Source organism: Protopterus annectens, chromosome 7.part0, assembly GCF_019279795.1.
Source record: "Protopterus annectens isolate FY-2018-M chromosome 7.part0, PAN1.0, whole genome shotgun sequence".
NCBI classification, from domain to species: domain Eukaryota; kingdom Metazoa; phylum Chordata; order Ceratodontiformes; family Protopteridae; genus Protopterus; species Protopterus annectens.
The window spans coordinates 1464338990-1464361592 of record NC_056739.1 but is presented as its reverse complement, the minus strand read 5'-3'; the positions used below and the strand labels follow the sequence as shown (position 1 = coordinate 1464361592).

Sequence of the window (22603 nt, the reverse complement as noted above, 5' to 3'; positions counted from 1 at the left end):
ACAAACCAGAGTCCGGTGTTGGGAGATGCAGATTATCAGGACCAGCAAAACTGAAATTAACTAATGAGATTATAAAGCAGTCAATCACTTTGGTGAAATATGGACTTGCAAATAAAAGGGGCTATGGAAAGACTGGACTTTTGACGACTTTGTTAAACTTGTGGCTGAACTATAAAGCATATACCCTATACTGCCTTTAATGTTTTGGAGGACACTAAAGGGAAAAAGTAGTAACCAAGTAAAAATTGTTAAGTATTTAAGCAAGACATTTCATGATATAATCTGCAGGTTATAAAGCTGTTATGTATAGTGTGTAATCAAGGCTATACGCGAGTAGGGGTAGTCTTGAAAAACTCCTGTGTTATAGATATTCAAGGAAAAAGTATTTTACTTGCAAGAAATACAAGTCTTACAATATAAACAGAAGAAAAGCTGAACAGGAGTAAGTTTAAGTTAATGTAATAACGTGATCAGGGCTGCTGGAGTGGGAGCCGGGTATAAAGTGTACTGACTATATGCAGAACTACGATATTTGCCTAGTTTTTACAAGGGCAGATGTCAAGATTAATGTCCTTGGCACAAGCAATGAGCAAGGCTTTTTCAGTTAGCAAGCAGGTTTGAAAAATAAGACAAATGATGAAAGCCATGAAAAAAATCCAATCTTCTTGCATCTGGAAAGATTTCAGCTTGTTTTTCCCATTAGCAAGTGTTCAGTGACAGAAGTCTGCAGCTGAAGGTAGTTAGCCAGGGAATTCAGTACATTCTGTTCAGAATGAAATTTGAAGATTCCCCTCAAGCATCCGCAAATTAACTTTTTTCATTGCGGACTACTTTAACATGGAGACAAGCTGTCAGCAGTTGCAAGGAGATCTTTAGCAGTCTAAGCATTCTTTGTTAAGGGAATGCAATATTTAAAGGTAGGATGACAAGACGTAAAGTGAAAGTTCAAAATTATGGGAAGTGAAGAAGAAAGAGTAGCCTCCCCAGCAGCCGTTAACACTTTAATGCATTTAACAGAATAGTGAATGATTTTTACTTAAGGGCAGCCCGTGCACCTTTTAATGGTTAAAAAAATGACCGCTGAAAACATACAAGCTGTTCCTCACATCTGGGAGGCGAACAGAGACACGTATATAACTGGAGTACGTGGGAACACAGGCTCTAACATGCACTTTAGTATGTGTAACCTTAGATTAGATTATGCTTGTGGATGCATCTGTCAGTTTAGGACAACTGCCCTTACCTGGATGGTTAAATTTCATTTACTAAAAGTGTACATAGTTTTGTGCATTTGAGTTCATAAATTCATAGGGGTGTACTAGGCTAATGATTACTAGGGCCTTTTTAAGCTTAGTCATGCACTCCAAATCTCAAGTTATGGTACCTTTGATAAATGTTAAGCAGGGGTTTGGGGATAAACCATCTATTGTCTGCCTGTTTACATTAGAGGCATAGGTGCCAAACCAGGGATGAATTTTCTATTCCCCTTTCAACTGTCAAAGTTAGTTAAAATGGGTTAGGGCAGAACCTTGCTTCACATGGATGGGGAGCATGTGCCAAATTAGTAGTTTCTGGGATACTTATCCGTCTCTCCTGGTTCAAGTCTTATGAATGGGCAAGTCTGATGCTGCTTATTTTGCAGATATGCTGGATATCCATCAGGGTTGGGTCTGACAATGCCCTAAATGCCAGCCACAGATCCTCCCTCAACAGCCAGCAGGAGAAGGAATACAGGGATAGGACTTTGAAGAAATCTGCATATGACATTTTAAGTGTATAGGGGATGGGGCGTTCTGAATATTTTAATGAAAACCCTTGAACAAAGAACTAAGCCTTAAGAAATGTAACATACATTCAAATGGTAATAACTATATAGAAAGATCACCTTGTCATACATGTTATGCAAGACAAATTAGAAATGCACATTTAAAAAACTCACGTATAACAAGTGGGAATAGCATTTTTATCATAATGGCTGCTCTATCCATAGCACCTTGAATTGTAAATGGCCTTACAGCTATAGACAGAGGAAAAAAGTACTGAATTATATTAAGGAATGCCAAGTGCAAATAGCAATGCTGCAGGAGACATAACCGGAAGGAAATTAGCATGTGAATTTTTCAGAATGGATATTCAGCAAAATATCAGGGACAAAGGAAAATACCAATACTGATTGCTAGAGGGGCTCCAAAAGTGATAACAGGATAAATGAATGGTAGATTAGAGGTAGCAATTAACTACTGAGAAGGGAGGATTACACTGTTAGGTATTTTCCACCAAAATTTTTTTAAGGAGCTTAAGAAAATTGTGGGAGAAATAAGCAGCTGTCAGAGGGAATATTACTTAAGAGGTGGAGACAGGAATTTGATTTTCAACAGTAAGGATGTATCAAGAGGCCCTACAAGGGATTCTGAATTATGAAAATAGTTGGCAAGGAAAACTAAGATCCTATTGCTGAAATTGAAAGTTTACATTTTCCCCAAGGTACAGTTATTGGGCTATACTGGATAGAAATATTTTCCAGTAACATGTGCATTTAACTGAAAGCTTCAACACATCCAATAACCACTTAAGTTCATGCACGAGAAAGGTTGTTCCTCCTCCACACTCAAATGGTTCCAAAGTTACCTCCATGATAGGAAACGAGCAGTTAAATGGTCAAAACAACTCTCACCCTAACAACCCTCATAGGAGTAACCCAAAGCTCTATCATGGGACCATTACTATTTAACATTCAACAATAACCTGTACAGCTCTTCCCCAGAAAGATTACAGTATGCAGATAACTCAACCTTAATCTGCACCTCCCATATTCTCCCTGAACTGCTAATCAAAACCCAACAATCTTTCTCAGCAATTGAATCATGGCTTAGAGTCACAGCTCTTTCTAAATTCAAAAAATAATTGCATTACACCCCAAAAATACCACCCTCAACACAGGCCAACTAAATATTTATGCAGCAGACAATACTATCAGACACGGTTCAAGAAACTGAGCTACTTCATGTTATAATTAACTCAACTTTGGCCCTCATGTTCAACAAAATATCAAAAGAAACCCATAAAAACTAGGAATACTCTACAGAAACAGACAATTCCTTACCACTACAACCAAAACTACCCCGTGGCTAAAACCTTCCTTCGCCCATCATTTCTCTGTAGTACCTGTATACTGACCAATCTGCAGAACTACACCAAAACTAAATCGGAGGAACGCTACAACTAAGTTGCAAAGTTCGCAATAAACTCCAACTACCGTACACAATGCACACCATTCAAATAATTAAACTGGTTAGAATTAACACAGACGTCATATACACACCTAATTACAACATACAACCAATTTTATAGGCCCAATGCCTGTCGAGCTCTACAAGACCTAATACATCACAAACCTAACAGACCCATCAGATCTAAAGATAAGCCTCCTTCAAATATACAAATCTTCTACAAACCCAGGAAAATCCCTGAACTCACACTCTATTGCTAAATCTTGGAATACCCTCCCTCCCAACATTAGGCTACCTTCTCTTTAAAGTCTTCCTAAAACACCACCTACATAAATCATGGCTATGCACATGCAGAACCCAAGCTAATATACAATCTGTAGCTGTAAAAGAAAAAATTGTTGTATAAACACACATTTTTTACTCTGAAATTTGATAGCTTGGTTCCCAAGGGTTTAAATACAAAACTTAACTGGAAGTATTTGATTTACTTAATTAACTGAGTGAGTATATATGGGATGAGGGAAGTTGGATACCTTGAAGGCTTAACAGCAGAGGTGCTATTGTGTGAAGAGGGAATAAACGTTTTTGCTTGAAGACTGTGCCTTCCTTTTGTTGTTCCATTACATTTGGAGTTGCAGTGGCCATTTAATACAGAATCTGCTCTCCTATACCTCCTTCAATTACATTAACATGTCCACTACCATTAAGCACCGTCAAGACTGGAAAAAAAATATACCAAACTACTGCCATCTTTCTACCTCCTTATGAACTAAACAGCACAAGTATTCTTCCAATTTAAACATGGGTTTACATGATTATAAAGCATTTGTCTCTCCACTAAATCTAAGAAAGGCAAAGATGTTGCCAAAATTAATATTCAATGTGGTATTGTGCAAATATCCTATCACTGAGGCAGTAACACTATCATGTTAAAAGTCTTGTCAAATTTATAATTTTGTGTAAAGTGTTATCTCACAGCTAAATTAACAATGTACGCACTGTATACTTGTATATTGTAGTTTGCTTTCAAGTCTTGTAATTTTCTAAAAATTGTGGAGCTTTTCTCCCTGCCTCCACGGAAAACAGGTCTTGTGACCCAGTTGGACTACCCTGGTTAACAAATGTCAAAAACTGATTGTAAAATAAGTGACACTGGTGCTTTCCCACCTACCTGTTAAAGAAGGATTTAAAGGATAGGTGGTGGAAATTTGAGTTTTAGCTAAATAAGTGAGATAAAATGGAAATGGAGTTCTAAAAACAGGGTAGAAAAAGATATGGATCAGGACTAATAGTTCAGAGGGCTAACAAAGGTTAAAGTAATACAGAATAAGGAGAATTTCACAAAACAAGAGAAGTGCAGAATGCTATACATAAAGTAAAGAAATACTTGGAGAACACAATATTAGAATGATTGTTAAGCAACTATTTTTTTGCCAACTCCAAAGCACAGACTTAGTGCAGCATCTTAGGTGATGTAGAAAAGGCAGTCACCAAACTTAAGGAACTTATGACAAGAAAAATAACCAGGATCCTATACAGGTTTTAAAGATTTCAGAAATTTTATGAAAATTTGTACAAATAGCAATGTAGAAACCAAAAGGAGCACTAACGGAAACATTTATGGAAGATTCAGTTATGCCAAGGTTAGTGGATGAGGTTCAAAAATTAATAGCTAAGACAGGAAGAGATTAGAGAAAAACAGTGATGTATAATCACCAGGAACAGATGGCATTCCTGCTGAAGTCTACAAGTTAGGAGGGAAGAAAGATCTGGAAGATTTTAATAGTATTTTAAAAGGAGGGGGCACCATCATCTTGGAAGAAAGCTGTGGTGGCTGTAATTCAAACAGGGAAGACTCAGACTCTCAGAACGGTTTCATTTTTAAAACCATGATTTTAAAGCATGTCTAAACCAGCTCAAGGAAAGGCAAAGGTGTTGCCAAAATTGATATTTATCAATGTGGTTGAGGAAAGGAGGTAAACATTTGACATTAATAAGAAAAAAAGTGATCCAGAGGGAAGCAGAATTTAAGAAAAATACCACCACTGTTAGTGCGTCTTGAGGCAGAGAAAACATTTGGAGTAAGCGGGAATATTACTAATAGGGTAATGAAAGCAGTGGGATTACCCAACACAATAAGATTAGAATATATAAAGGATTGGAGGCAAAAATTAAAGTGGGAGGGTTCCTCTCTGAAATTGTGTTGGAACAGAGAAACGAGACAGGGGTCTCCTCTTTCCCCTTAAAATTTGCTTTATATTTTAAGCCACTGGCAATGCATATAACATACTCAGAAATTTAAGGATATCATTGTTATGGTAAATTAAAAAAATGGCTTTATTTGCAGGTATTTTGTACTTGATAAACAGAAAAGGACAGTTTTGTGGAACACACAGTTTCATGTCTTTTCCGCATATAAAATGAATGAAGTCTATAGCCATAAGTTACATACCCTCGCATGACTTTGCTCAGTAATATCAATATTTGTAATGGCATAAGATGAATCATTTAGGAATATGAATTAAAATACTTCTGTTATGGCAGCTAAAGATATGTGGGGTAAGATTAAAACAAAAGGTAAAACAAAGTGAGAAACTGGACACTCACTTATGGATATGGACACCAAGATACACGCAGTGAATATACGTTCATGTATATGTACTAGGCCAACGGCCCTGGAGCTGTTACAAGCCTAGCCCACAAGTGCCCTGGCATCATGCTGCCATTAGTTCCCAGTGCTTCTATCAAATAGAGCCACTGGAGTGATCTCTGGGGTGAACTTGCCATTTCCCATCCACTCAAGACTTCTCTTGAAAAGGGCCAGTGAGGTACTCTGCTTAACATGTATGGGAAGTCTATTCCAGAGCATGGGCAATCTCTGGGTTATGAACCTGTCCCTCCAGCATGGGGACACAGGTCGACAGCAACCTCTCCTTCTACCACCACATTGCCACTGTGGTCATGTGGCACATCTCTTTACCAGGGGTTTTGCATCCAGGAAGAAAGAGGTCATCATCTCTTCACTCTTCCTTCATTAGACCAGTCAGAGAATAATGCCCCATTTGGCATGTACCTCACTAAACACCAGCAACAGCTAGAAAGGCCACATAAAATACTGAATGGCAAGCTGAAAACAGCAGAGTTCTTGTGCTCTGCAGTCCTCATTTTTTCCTGACAGGATTTTATTCAATTTCACCAACAAAGACCTGAAACTACTAAAATCAGATTCTGGAAGTCATAAGCTACAAGTTGGTGCAATTTTAAGCTAAAATCCTTATTGCAGTTCAAGACTTGTCGGGTAAAAGAGACAAATTAAACTTAAAAGTGGACAATATAAAAGATACCCCCAAACAAATAACCTTATTAAATGAAGTCCTTAAAACAACAAACTGCCCAGACTGCTGCTTTTGAAGATTCTGGAACAGATATAGACTACAGGTTAACAGAAAAAAAAACTTTCAAGAAAACGCCAGACTCACTGAAAAGATAGAAAACATTGAGAATAGAACCAGGAGAAACAAGACTCTATGGCATCCTAGAGCAGATGGAGGGGTACAATTTGATTTCCTGACATCTTGAATTCACAATTTGATTAATTTCCTGACTTCTTGGATTCCTAAAATCCTAAACCTACCTGAAGCATTGTCCTTTGGGATAGAAAGGATACAAAGGTCTAACTATAACTTCTGTATCCAGTAAAAAGAGCCATCTAAGATCTATTACTTTAAAATTGATCTCCACTCAAGACAAAGACCTTGGTTTTAAGAACTGCCTGGTCCCTTGCTCCATTAAAAATTGGTGACAAAACTATCAGGTTCGACAACGACTTTTCACCCCCTGTAAGGTTTGAAAGAAGAGGATGTGTCCCTCTAATAAAATCATTAAAAAGGAAGGAATCACAGCACAACTCATATTCCCAGCAAGAATAAGACTATCCCTACCAGAAGGTAAGAAAACTTGACTCTCAAAGCATCCACATTTGTCCAAAAAAAAAAGAACCTTTTAATTCAACCTGAACCCATGGATTCTTCAATGAACTTAAAAAGACAAGCTTCAAAAAAATGAGTGGACTATTAAAGAAAAACAGAAGCCCATAGACAAATGATTATACATAACTTCACATTTCATACAAGTTTGTTTTCTCCCTTCTAAATAATGTGGAATCATACTCGGAAGGTACTGTAACTTTCTCTCTCCTATTATCTTAACCACAAAAATGCTAACTTTATAAATATATATTATTCAAAATTCAAGTAAATAAATCTGATCAACTGCAAACTATTTTATACTTTTATCTCTTTATATACATGGCATAGCACTAGTGAAGTGGTATAAAATTACTTACTCATTTCATATATTTATATACATTTCTTTTTATATCCTACACACATTTTTTTCTATTTATGTGCCTTCCCTTTCTGTTTTAGTCCTAGTGTCATAGTATTTAATCAATGCCAGAGAGAGAAATGCTTACTGTGTTACTGTTAAGTAATTAAAAGGAAAGCGGCAACATTTTATTATATATACATTTACTACTTAACTGAACTTCTGCAATGTGCTCCATTTTGCTGAAATCTTTTGTAGGGTCTATATTAAATCAGCAAACGCTTACAGAGAACCCCATGTAAGCTAATGCTTACAATCCCGAACACTTACAACAGCAATTTTTTCCCCAGGGAAAAAAAATAAATAAAAAAAAAATTGCTGTTCCAAAAGAGAAAAAAAAACTTTGAAACTTTAAAGTGGCGGGCTTTGCCCCCCACACCCCCCTACTTAAATATACCAACTCCGAGATCACACTACTACTTAATGAAGGTGGCCATCTGATTTCTTTCCCAAGGAAAGAATTTGCTTATATGCAGTTTCGGTATTTTGCCTTTTCCTGCTTTCAAGCTCAATTAAGATGCATGTGAAAGAAAGTGTCTTCGTTCATATAATATGGAACCATTTTACAGCTGTGTATGGTTGGCAATTTAGAGCCCTTAGTTTAATCATTTTACAAGTTATACTTAAAAGCTTCACTTCACTAGAAAATTCCCACCTACTTACTTTCCTGATGGAGTTTTGACCACCTTTGTGACAAGTTCAAGCTTCTAATGGCTTCAATTAGCTCAGACTCATGAGAAAATCTGCAGTGTTGCAGAAAGTAGGCGTTACCTCTGAACCGGTTTCTCTTCACTGAAATCTAAAAGCCAGTCAGATTCAAGAATGACAACCTTGTTTTCGTTCATTTAGCAATTATCTAAAAAGTCTTAGAAGCATATGCTTTACTGTAAATAATGATTTTATCCGAATTACATTTATATTTAAATTATAAATATGGTTCTGACAGTGACGGTTTTAAATGCATCTTTTTTCCTGTCTGCTTTAAATGACATTACAGTCTTGTATTTCCTCATAGCAGCAAATTAGGATCAATTTATCTTAGTCTGTTTAGATAAAATAAGAAATTATAAACAGCTTCAGGTTTTTAGCTCATGCATACATTGTATATTAAATTGAATTTCTTCTTTTGTATGTTTTTAATGTACATGCAGATCCCCCCTCTGCTTGCTATTAACCTGCAGTAGCTAGGAATTCCCACTCGATGTCATGAGAGGGTTTGCGGCTTCTGAGAAAGCTATAGTAAGCCTGGATATAATTTATCCATGCAGGTTACTGAAGTACACAGTTTTATTTTCAAATTTAGTTTTTAAATTGCAGTTTTAAAAATGTATTTGTCATAATGAATCACTTTTGAAATGAAAGCACTTCTCATTTTCACATATAATAGTCTCCATCAAATGATATTTAACAGTACTTTTCCATTATCGGGCAACACTCGTAATGAGCGTTTGGAATTTTAGCATGCGCTCCCAATTATCTCACATCTGCTGCTGAAATGAATCAGTAATTTGGTTTGCTACATTTAATTATCCACATCAAAGCTGGGAGCATTTTCATTTTTACCTTTCAAGTAAGAAACGAAGGAAAACGGGTCAAGAAAGTGAAGTTGCCCAAAATATGAAGAGCAGACCTCTAGCATCCTCCTTTTAGTTAGCATCCACTTAGTTACTGACAGAGGGCAGCACAGGAGAGGGAAGCGGCTGTGGCACCTTTCAAATTCTGTGCAAGTGAAGCCTGGAACTGTATTTCCATAATTAAAACGCAAGTGAGAAATGACTTTTCCTAAAGGTAAGCAAGTTCCTAGTGGGTGGTCAAAAGGCATAATCAGCAGTAAAGGTAATCCACAGAGGCAACACTGTACCCTGGAGCATAGGCACTGATCCAAACATCAGCACATGAGCACGAAATACTTTACATGTTTCACTAGGACTGTAGGCCTGTACTGCACTGGAAGTGGATGATGGCTTCATGGTCAAAATGTTCCCCAAAGCCCATACATGTCATACATTTTGGATTAATAAAAATTAACAGCTCCATGTTCTACAGCCTTCAAAAAGATAATCACCGTCTCTGCACTTGTCTTGTATATGTACATGAAGTCAGAAACCAAGCCTGGTGAAGCTAAGCTATGTATCTGCACATGAAGGGTTTACTTGCACTTAACACTGGATGAAACCAATCGATTTAGACAAACACACGAAAGTCTTGGCCCTTGAGTAACAACAAAACAAACTAACCTCTGAAAACAGCTGCTGCTGCAAAAAAAAGTCACTTCTCCACAGTTATCAGGAGGGCTTTGAAACAGCTGTGCAATCATTGCATGGCGTTAGCAGTGTTGCCCCATAACAGAAAAGTACTTATTTAACATTATCTATTAATGTCAATGGGTTGAACAATCCCACAAAAGGAGCAGTGTCAAATACTTAATGCTACATATAGCAGATTTTGCATTCATTCAGAATCCCACTTATTAACAGAAGATTTAAACAAATTAACCTTTAAGGATTATAAGACTTTGGTAAGCTCAAACTACAACCACAAAAGAGGTGTTCTAGTTTTACACAGTAAATCAAAGAGAATTCCAGAAATAGTTGACTCATACTTGAGCAATGATGGCATGCTTGCTTTAGTCAGACTTGTTGCATCTTTCGGCTTTTCCCAGTTAGTGGTCGCCACAGCGGAACGCCGGTCCGCTAATGACTGGCAGTAGATTTTTATGTACAGACTTGCCAGGCCTGATGCACAACCTTCAACAAAGGTACTCCCATTCACGCACGTCTCCACACAGAAGACGTTTTAGCTGAGAATCTAACAGGACGTCTTACTGTGAGGCAACAATGCTACTGCAGCACCACCACCACACTTACTGGATACTGGGTATGGAACTAAAACTGAAAAAACATTTAGACACCATAACATTGAAGTCTAAAGGTGAGTTATTAGTAGTTGATTTTAATTGCATCTTATTCTCCACTGATACCACAAGCTCTAAGCCATTCAATATGTTCCCTGTTGCCAAGCACTTCAACTACATAAAAGACAGAAACCTAATTGACATCGACCATATAAAATATCTTCCCTGGAAGCACTTTCACTACTCTTATAGATTTGGTATACAGACCAACACAGTCCTTGTAACTAGTTCTTTACTGGTCAAAACTGATAATGTAATGCTGACATCATGCCCTATGTCTGACTATAATGCTATCACCTTCAGTGTCACACTTAAAATTGACCCCTTAAACTTCTGCCAAAGACTACCTGCTTACCTAGTAACAGTACAAGGATTTAAAGAATGGTTTCTAGATAAAAAAATGCTTTACCTAGATGCCAATAATAAGGGAGATGTTTCAGATACTATCCTACGGGACACTACAGATATTCTTGCATAGTAAAGTCAAAAGTCGGTATATAAATAAAAGGAAAGAGTGGGATAAAAAATTGGTAGACATACAAAAAGAAATTGATAAACTAAAAATCAAAATAACAAATCTGCATTAGCTGACATATCTAAACTGAACAAGGAATATCAGGATGTTATGCAGCATAAAAAAAAAACAATAAATCTGGCAAAAATGTGATTACAATCCTACTCAATCCCGAGAGTATATATATAGGATTGCGATTAGATTCAAGTAATTAAATGAAAAAGTCATATAAAAGAAAAATACACCAGAAATAATCAGACTATCAAAGTTAGAAATAAAAAAATCTTAGGTTTTAAAAACTATTGCAAGATTAACTTATCTGCAAGTGATAAAAGGATAGACAACTTTCTTGCTAATAATATTCAAAAGAAGCTATCCATCACAAAAAGTTACTCTTTTCCTTTGAAGAATTAAAAAAAAAAAAAAAAAAAATCTTGAGAAAAAAGGCACCAGGGCTAGATGGTCTAAGTCCAGAATTTTACAAGCTCCTACCTGGTAACATCTTGAAAATCTTATTCAATGCATTTAAAAAAGTTAAAACTACAGCAAACATTCCTCCCTCATGGAAATATTCTATCCTCTCTCCTATCCTAAAACCAAATAGAGAGCCCAACCTTTGCACATCATACAGGCCCAATTTCTTTGCTCAACACTGATTACAAGATATTCATGTCTGTCTTAGCAGACACAATAAATAATATTCTTCCAATATTAATTCATCAAGACCAAACTGGGTTTATCAAAAATAGAAAGGTACAAGACAATGTAATTAGATTACTGTCCTCAACAGACTTGGCAAACATCTTGACCAGTCTTGGTAAACTCCCTAAGCTGTCCATATCGGTTTAAAGTGCTGCAAAAATACATTTTCTCCCCAAACTCGAGGATTAATTAAAAAATGTATGAAAAGTCCATAACCTATGTCAAGATTGGATCTCGTCTACCCCCACCCCATTACTCTTTACCCTAGCTATTAAGCCTATTCTGAATTATGTTAGAAATGAGAGTGTTAAAGGATATAAAGTGTCAAATTATCCCCTAAGATACAACTGTCTGCTGATGACCTACTAATAAACTAACGATACTGAAAATTCAACAGATCAGCTATTACATAATCTAGACTTATTTGCAAACATCTGTGATCTAAAATTCAATCACAACAAAACTTAGGCACTTCTAATGAATAAAAATGTCACTATGAAACTTGGCTCAGAAACAAACTGGAAGGGTATGTTTATTAAACATCTAGGTATCACTATTGAATCCAATTATAAAAAAAATCACTCATCTAATTACTATTACCTCAATTAATAGTCTAACAGACAACTGGAACAGACTCTTCTTCCCATGTGAAGGCAGACTAACTAATCAAAATGATACTGTAACCTAAAATCTTATTCATTGGCCAAGCACCAATTCCCCCACCTGTCAAAATTAAACGGAAAATTACTAACTTATTACTCAACTTCCTTTGATATCCCAGAAATGAGAATTTATCTTCTCTGGCACACCACAAGCTGGGATGAAGGAGGTATAGGGTTTCCAAATATTTTTATTCAAACTCTGCATTTATTAATGTAGTGTTGCTTTGGGATAATACATCTTGTACATCCTAATGGAAATCAACACATGAAACTTACTTAATAGTAATAAGCTATTGTTTGAACAATATATTCAAATACAAACATCTTTATATGGATTTTAAAAATATACATTCAAAGTGAAAGGTCAAAACTTGTTCTCACACCTCTTATAAAACAATACAAATACTGCTGCTGTTTAAAAAGCTTAGGTTTTCCAATTAAGAATTTATTATGTTTCATATTGCTTACACAAATGTTTGACATCTTTTGATACTCAGAAAATGTTGGAATTTAAGAAGGGTGACCTATTATACTGGAGTTAATTTCCATCAGCTAATAAAGTTCTGCAGACTATTTGATCAGCAGATATAGCTTGCATAATTGCAACTGGCTAGACATCCAAACTTGTAAAGATTTTATACATACTAAGCTTGCACCCCTCAAAGGCATACAATAAGAGTAACAAAAATATTGGATTTTATCTCAACAATTAATAGCTCACCCAAGAACACTTCATATATATGTTCTTTATAAAATTCTCAGAAAATTTTAGCGAAACAGAGGTTTATTTTTGGAATTATGCAAGAGAAGTTAATAGACCAGTATTCTCAGAAAAAGATACTGTTTACAATCTGTGAAGGAATCCGCATCTTCCCTGTTCTGGCATGTATACACACGGAAATTTTTACATAAATTTTTTTTCACCCCACAGAACAGCAATAATGTACAAGAAAGATGAAATGAAATGCTAGAGATGTGGACACCCTGGATGCTGACTGATACATATGGTTCATAGATTAGTACTAGGCTAACTGCCCTTGTGGGCCATTTTAAGCCTAGCCAGTTACTCCATGTGGGAATTAAACCCTGTACACCTTGGGCCTATAAAGTGAACACTTAAACCACTATGCCATCCTTCCACCCTATGGTTGTTCATTGCAAAATTTCTCCATTTTGGTTGGACTTTAAATATCTTTGTAAAGCTTTATGGAATGACAACTGTATAATTTCTGACTCCCTTATCCTTTTCAGTGTTCCTGAAGTCATTCCTAAAACCAAACATTTACTATGGTATATCCACTCTATAGTAAGGAAAATTGTTACTAAAAATTGGAAATCCCTATCCACTCTTGTCTTTAAAGTTAGTTTATTCACCTTTGTAAGAATAAGATTGTTACTATAAAAGCAAGGACTAACGCAAATTTAATTGCTTGGACAAAATTGTTTAATCTGTTAGAGAAACATTGTGTTCTCCTATGTATATTGCTTTTTAGTTATGGACATTTTTTTTCTGGTTACTATACCATTAAGTTAGTGTTATAAAATTAATAAACATTATAAAAAAGAACACATTCATAATGTTTAGGAGTTATGATTAAGGGAAAATAGGAATAGTCAATTTATGCAATGGAGTGATTTAAGAAAGCACGTATAATGCAAGAAAATGAAAAGGTTTTCTTTTCTATTGCTGAATGTGTTACCCGTGTTAATTAAAATGTAAGAATTTAATGAAGTTGTTTAAAAAATTGATACCAAGTCTTAAATGACCATAAAACCAGAGATTAATCTTGAATCACTATGAGAAAAGTCTATTAGTGTACAAAATACTGCCTGCACCCCCCCCCCCCCAAAAAAAAACGTCTGATTCTTAATTTACACAAAAGTGTCTTCTGGGCCAAAACAGACCGTAATGCTAGAACTTTTAATACAATCCAATTTCCATGGAGGAAAATGGATGAATATCCAGGAGCATAACTAATCTCAACCACTTGAATGAAGCTAACCAAACTCAAAAGCAGTCCAAACTTTCCCACATGATAAACAAATAACCCCCCCCCAAAAAAAAAAGACACACGACTTTTCAGGATCTATCTCCACTAGCACAAGCGAAGCTTATCCCAACTACTACTACCCCAAGGCAGACCTCAAGATAACTGCCTTATGGTCCAAGTACTGCTTTTCATGGCAAACAAAGTAATCAGTGCTCTGATGGTCATTTCACCCACTAAGCATGCAAGGCAGTTCCATAGTAAAAAAATGCTGCTAGCATACTGCTCACCTGTACTATAGGCCCCAAAGAATAAATTCCTCCACAAATTACACCTGAGTGACATGAAACTAGTGTTATACCAAAATCTTTCTTGCCTTACCCTAGAAGGCACCACTTCAGCCTTAGCAATGACAAGTTTGCAATCTTTTGCTCATAAACATAAAACAATTACTTAAAGGAATGGAGGTACAACTCATCCTAAGATTAGATGTAGTCTTGTACATGCCAGGTGTTGAGGAATTCTAGTAGAATTACTGTATACATTGCAACTGTCAAAATGGATTTATTTCAGACCAACTCCTAAGCAAGCTATGCCAGGAAATGTGTGCCCTGTAAGACAGTGCAGCTGTATGTTGCAGGTTAGACAGGACACAGCTTTGTTTTGCTAGACAAAAAAATATGCAACATTGATTGCCTAGAAAAAGCAATTAGAAACAGTCTGCTATTGTACTTTGTAGTTGCTTTTATTACAAGTCCTGTAATGAATAGAGTTGCAGAAAGGGAAAATTACTGCCAGTGAGATTATGGGGAAACCTGCACGGAGTCAGAGAATGCTCTATAGTTTACAGTTTGAGCTGACAACAGCAGGATGTAAAAATCAGCCCAGGTACTTCTGATATGTACTGTACGAAGTTGGTCTTGGTAATCTGCTGTATTGCATTTGCCTTCATGCAATCTCAGTAGCTGTCAATACTATTTTAAAAAAAGTATCTTGCCACTACATAAAATTTTCTGTAGTGGATTTATTGATGATCATGTGTATTAAGGAACTCGACACTTGTTTGTGTCTTTCGGCTTTTCCCAGTTAGGGGTCGCCACAGCGGAACTCTGGTCCGCTAATGATTGGCAGTAGATTTTTACGTGCTGGCTTGCCGGGCCTAATGCACAACCTTCAACGAAGGAACGCCCATTCACGCATGTCACCACACAGAAGACACTCTGAGAATCGAACGGGCAACGTCTAACTGTGAGGCGACAAAGCTACCGCAGCACCAGCACCGCAGTTTAAGGAACTAGACACTATGAAGTCTATATGTTTAGCTATAGGCTGAAGATTTGTCTAATAAAAATGAAATTTCAATCAAGAATAAAAAGTACTTTCTTCTCCGATGTTATGATGAGAGGAGCAAACACCTGATCCATTAGTACAAAACTAACAGATGTGATTTAATTTGGTCAAAAATGAAGCCTTTTTCATCTGTGTAGTATATTCAACAATGTAGCAGATTAAATTAGTTTGGTGGCATCCATCTGATCTTAAAAGTGAACTCTGACTTCTACTGGAGTGAAAAACAAAATTACCTCCAGCTACATGACATACTTGTGACGACGCTGACACCATCTTGAATTTTTTTAAACGTATTTAAATATTTAGTACATCAATAATTTTACAAAGATGCAAAAAAGTAAGGTGTACCAAAGTGTGGCGCAGCCAAGGCTTCTGTATGGCAGAGAAATGTGTACTGTGAAAACAAAACTGAGGAAGGTTAAAGTATTGGAAAGGAAGCATCTGAAACTGGTAATGGGGTGCATGTGGGACAAGTGAAAAAATGAAGATACAGTAAAAGCCAAAGTAGCCCCCAGTGGCAGAGAAGGTCAAGGATATCAGATTGTGATGGTTCACTGAAATGTGAAGGAAAACAAAGGATTTGAGAGCCAAAAGATGAAGGGAATAGTGTGGCAGTCCAGAGAGGTGGTGACAGCTGATATTGTATCCTGACCCCATATTGCAATGGGGGAATAAAGGGTTTTGATAACTGCTGAGGAACTCAATTTACTACTCTCACCCTGCTGCAGCTGTTCAATGTTGTAGTTAAAGGATGCTGAAAGTTTAAAATGTCAGAATAAAAATCATGCTGCATTTCTTACTTGAGATGAATCGGATACAAACTTTCTTGTGCATCTCCTATCCTTGCTATCACAGCCAAACATGAAAAAGTTCAGAAGAGTCGCTTGCCCTTTGCATAAGATAATACATTTTCAATGGGCATCAGCTAATCAGACAACATAACCTAGTAGAGGTGAAATCTAGTTTGCCAGCTACAAGGCTAGTGCACACTTTCCTTAAGAGGAAAGCAAAAAGAAAAAAAATGAGACAGTTGTATAGGAACGGTTCTTGATACCGCTATACAAACTGCTAAAACAGACTGTTCCAACTTCTTATGCAAGATCCTCATCTAAGATCAATTTGCTTCCTGCTAGAAACATATGCAGCAGCAAATGCACTTACCTCCGCTCATTCTGTGTTATAGTGCCTTTCTCAAGCTTTCCAGCAATAGAAGCCAATACCTTACTGGCATCATTAGCAAAGTCCAAGTCACGAACTTCTGCTGGAGAAACTGGCACAATAGCAAATGCTTCCTTATCTTCTTTGACTGGAGAGGTACCAATCTAGGAAAAAAATACACAAAATACTAGATCACTTCTCTACATGCTAAAAACAGCACCCACAATGAAAGACACATTGTACACACAACTGCATTCCATTTCAGGGTTGAAAATATACCACCACATCAATACAATGGCAGTACATGATGCATGCTAAAGAACAGTGCAACATTAAACAGAGGTCTGAAAAGTGCAATGTGCTTAAAGACCCACTGCACAATTTCCATATGGAAGTAGCACTAAAAAAAGATAATACAAGGTAGCCTCCAACTACATGTATGGCCACACTGCAAACCCGTTACTCATAACTACCACTCTAAGGCCATCTTTCTGCTATTAAATGATACTCTGGCAAAATGTCAAGCCCCCATAAACCTTGAGAACACTGCTGCATACCTGAACTGCGCAGAGAAATCCTATACAAATGTTAACTGTTGCATAGAGGAAGCGGTACCCACCAGGAAGTAAATAACCAAAAAAGCCATCCTGGTAGAATCACAGCATCAATAGGCTGCATAACAGAAGGAAGAAAATCATAGCAAAAGTTAGTAGGTGCAGCACCCAGCAGGATAAAAGCACTCAAACTAAACAACTCAAGAGGACAAAGTCTACCAAAGTCAAATTTGAGGTAAGGTTGGCCTCCCAGGCAAATGACAACCACAAGGCACTTTTAGCTATGCTCACAACCTCAAGGAGGATACAAAATTTTGTACAAAGTTCATTGTTAATGGAGCCACCTACACAGAGGCATAATACATACCAAACCTACTGGCCAACAAATTTATCTCCAACTTTACCCTCTCTCCCCTCAGCCTTCCCAGAAAAAAATACCACCAAATCTAACTTTCCCCTGTAGGGAACAGGTCCTTAACTCGTTGCATCCAAATGACGCCTCCAGGTCAATTTACAGTTACCTACTACTGGACACCTCCAGCCATCAATTACTTGGTCATATTAGCATGGTTCTGGAATTACTGCTGCAATGTACAAGTTTTTAAAGATTTCATCTTAAAGCTTAAACAATGGACAACTCAACTGCATTAATATTACATGTCTATCCAGTGCAAGTAAATGGATATTTACTGTTTTTATATTAATTACATAGATGTACTTTTCACATTTTCTAAATATCTCAACAACCAAGCAACACAGATCTCCTTGGCCTCAAATGAAAGTTGTCTCCTGGATTAATAAAATGCTGCTGACAGTACGTGTATAATTAGTGTAGTTGCTGATAGAAGTTGTTTACGAAATATTACAAACATAACAGTTACTATATTAAACGCGACTTATAAAAGTTGGTTTTACAACTTAGAACCTAAAGAATACTACAACTATAAAAATAGATTCTGCTGAAGAGTTTGCCATTCATACTTCCATCATAATTCCATACAGTTCCAGAAATGTGAACACTTGTTTTAAATATGAGGACAATTTGATTCTGTCAAAAGGCTTAGTTTCTGCCCATTGGAAGTGGCAGTGCAAACTTTCAGAACTCCATTGGAGTGAATGAGTTAATGTTTCTAAAGCCAAGACCACTGCATCAGTAGGCCCACACAATATCCTAGGATGCCTTCTAAATAGCATGAAACATGACCCATCAGGCCATCTGGAATTACTATTGAACTGTAGCCCCAAATAGGCTTCATACCTCAAGAATGAAAAATAGCAACAGTCATCCCTCTGCACAAAGGTGGGCCATCAACAAACCCTGGAAACTACAAACCTACAAGTCTAAAAAGTCGTATTTGCAAAGCCATGAAAAGACTCATGGAAATGATCGATGACATAGGAAACTTCCAGACACTGGGCCCAACCCAGTCTGGTTTTGTCAAGAACAGGTCATGCCTACTTAACCTGGTGGACGTCTGAGGTCACCAAAACAATGGTTGTGGGCAAAACGGTTCACACTGGCAACCTTGATTTGACTAAGACATTTCACAATACCTCACTCGAGCATCAGTAAACATGAGGGGTTCGGTACAAACTCTTATTTCACCCTGTGGATAGCCTACTGGCTCAGACAGGACCCAGGAAGTTGGATTTTAGGAGTCTACCTCTACAGAGAGGCCAGTCATGAATGAAGTCCCTCAGAGATCAGTCCTGGGACTGCTCCTTTTTAGCATTTACTTTGCTAAAGTCACGGCTAATGTCAATGGATTCTGATGGACTAAAACTGCAGAGGATTGCAAATTAGCAGTAGTCATCGAATCCCAACTACTACAAATGTTCTCCAGAAAGAGCCGACAAACAACTGGTGTCAGAGCCAAGGACTAAAAGTAAATGTTAAAAAATGCATAACAGTACCCTTCAGGAAGTCATCCATTTCTGGCAACGGTCATATTAACACTCTTAAGAGTTGACCCAGTAGTCAGGGATTTGGGGATAAAGACAGTAATTTAGCCTTTGACCATCATGTGTCTACAGTAGTGAGGAAATCATTTTATTTTGTGCAACTTATAAACAAAGGTGTGGCATCTAGATCCAAGTCGTCATTGTTCCATTGTAGTCAGCATTCAGACCTATCAAGTACAATGCCCCCTTTGGTACGTAGTTAACCAGGAAAATCCAACTGAAACATCCACAGAGGTACTAAAGACTTAAACACTGGCGTGATATAAATAGGACCTGCTGGAGAGACATGTATCCAACAGACTACCCCTTCTCTAGAACAGGTTCTCCAGCCATGTGGAACAGATGTCCTCCCTAACCCAATGCAAGTATAACTTGAACAAAATTGGGAATAGGAAATTCATCCCTGGTTTGGCACCTATGTCACTAATTGACACATGCAGCCTGTAAACAGCTAATCTCCCAAGGTCCTGCTTACACTCATCACGGGTATGAGAACTTGTCAGGTATTTGGCATGCATGGCAAGGATTAAAGCTCCAACTTTACCCTCTCCCCCCTCAACCTTCCCTGAGAAAATACCACCAAATGCAACTCCCCATGCTAACAATACGGAACAGGTCATTAGCCTAGTAAACATCTATAAACAGAAGAAAGAACTAGGCAGTACTCGGAGAGCATTTAGTACAAAATGCACAACTCAAAGGTTTGCTTCATAGTACCCTGTAATACAACTTATTCAGAAAGCCTGGATTTAAGTTAACAGTTGTATAAAATAATTACCAAATTAGATTACATACAAGTGATCATCATTCATGCGTTTTAACAGCAACATGTTAATAGGTGCTCACATTGGATTACACTGCCCCCTTGATCAAGTTGTGCCCTGTACAGGATTTTAATTACCTTAATACACAATCTTATTTTCATCAGCATAAGTTAATGACATTTGCAGTCATATCCACAGCCAATATAACAGCAGATTCCTAAAATAAAACTTTCAATTTTCTAAATTTAAAAACGCCTTTCACTTTTGGCACTCCATAGACCATTACTTCAGAAGAATTCAGTTCAATGGCTAATCTAGCTCTATGCATGACATTAAAGATGGTCTGGCAAGTATTACCTACCAACACTGATTATTTAAGCATACAACTCCTCTATTGTAGCTGCATACTGATGCCCATCAGACAACAGGCACATGAGAAAAAAATGTACCCTGAAAGCAGCAACTGATTACCTGTAAGAATGTATCAGAGATCCCCACCCCCAGCAACATTCACAGTCTGAGCATAATTCATACTTCATACACTATATTAATACCTACAATCCACTGCCTTCAATTCTGACATTCTTGAAACAGCACATCATACACTTCATACACAGAATGCCCACACTTAACCAAGTCCAAACAGAGTAACCTAAAAGCCACTGTTTCTGTGATCAAGTATTCCATCATACAAATACATTAAGGTAACTGCTGGCATACTTAAAACCTGGGCAAAAGTTAAATAAACCTATAGGTCATTGAAACCTCAATTGAGGCCACTGTGGCATACTCTGAACGATGACGGAGCAGACAGTTCAACAGGCAGGAGGCCTGTTACAGAATAAGTAAAACCAGAAGTTTTGAGTACAAATCCTGGGAAACAAGAGCCTTCTTGACACCAAAGTAAATGCCAAGTTCATAAGAAAGCAGCAGCCATAGGACAAACATTTTAAAAGGCCAAGTATATGATGTACCAATGTTTTTTTACAACACACACCTCAAAAGCAGCAAACAATCAGTGCATACCCCCAAAGCAAACATGCCATCATAACTGGAGATGAAGACATACTAAACCTAATTGAAGTTTCATACTCAGCGAGGACTATTAAAACCATACTAAGAAGCTCCACATCCAAAGTCCAGAACATGAACAGGTAAAGCAACAGTGAACAGACTTCAGAATTCTTGCTGCTACCAACTTCAGAACAAAGACTCCATGCCCTCTTTAGACTACCCTACCCTCATAAATTACCTGGAATAAATATAAAAAAGGATGGCCCTTGAAAAAATCTGATGAATGGTTCCATCTTGGAAATAACCTCATCAGTACTGTTCATGCAGAAGGCTGTGCTCCTCTGGTTAATTCTACTCATCTGTAATGGGCCAACTATGAAATGCAAGATCACAAACCCATAAAATGCACTTAGATTGTGCCACTATGTTCAAAAGCAATGGAAGATATTAATTTGACTGAAAAAGTATGCATTTATGCCACATTTAAATGGTCTTATTTTATACACACCATCTTTCACCTGATGCACTAAATGTTTTGTTGTCTTATATTCTTAGTCTGAAAAACTCAACTACAAATTTAGTGAAAAGCATTTTGGAAATGATGCAGTTTTTCAGTTTCAAAGGTCTTGTCCATAATTTGACCTTAGTTAAAAACCACCCTGTAAGGTTTAACAAATTAAGATAACTTGGATACTCAATGTTAAGTTGTACACGGAGTTAAGTGCTACAAAATGCACTGAAATCACAGCCTCCCTCACTGAATACCTCTCTGCAATTGCCAAAACTGTACTAACAGTTAGGAAACAATGCCCACAAACACACACACTTGTATGCAAGTTATGCACCACAAAGAAAAGATTGAGCTAACATATGGAAAGCACCAAGCATTAGAATACTGACCATGAAAGAAAGGTAATGTACAAGAAGGCAGTTAACACTTTCTACCATCCTTGGGACAGCAAAAATACAGCCAGCCATGAACAAAGACTAAAGACCCTAACTCATATCATATGCTTGGACATCATTTCAGATTGCAATGCAACACCATTTAAGGCAATGCCAAAACCAGACAATACAAGGGCAACACATACTATGCTTTCCCAAATATGACCTTACTCCACCTTCAACTTCACAAAAAAAACACTCTAAAATGCAGTAATTGACAATGTTTATACTTGCAGTCAAAGCCTATAACATACAGTGTGCCCTAAGCAAAGGAAATCACTATGATGAAGTATATGAACAGACATACTCCACTTTAAGGTTCATGTTAACTGGTATCTCAATCTGAAAATAAAATAACTGCACAACACTACAGGCTAGTACCGATAGTGTGCACAGCATGCTAATGCCTCTACCACCTGTATTAAGGACTAGCACTCCCCTACAGGAGGAAAGTGAACTG

At 37.2% G+C, this 22603-nt stretch overlaps 1 protein-coding gene across 1 annotated transcript in view; it reads right to left on the bottom strand.

The window, feature by feature from the left end:
• The window catches only part of ITPR1 (inositol 1,4,5-trisphosphate receptor type 1), a 2510606-nt gene that overhangs the window by 1809039 nt on the left and 678964 nt on the right, over positions 1-22603 (bottom strand). The window contains exon 13 of the mRNA XM_044076407.1: positions 16908-17068. Coding sequence (XP_043932342.1) covers positions 16908-17068 — 161 coding nt within the window. The remainder of the gene's footprint in view (positions 1-16907; positions 17069-22603) is intronic.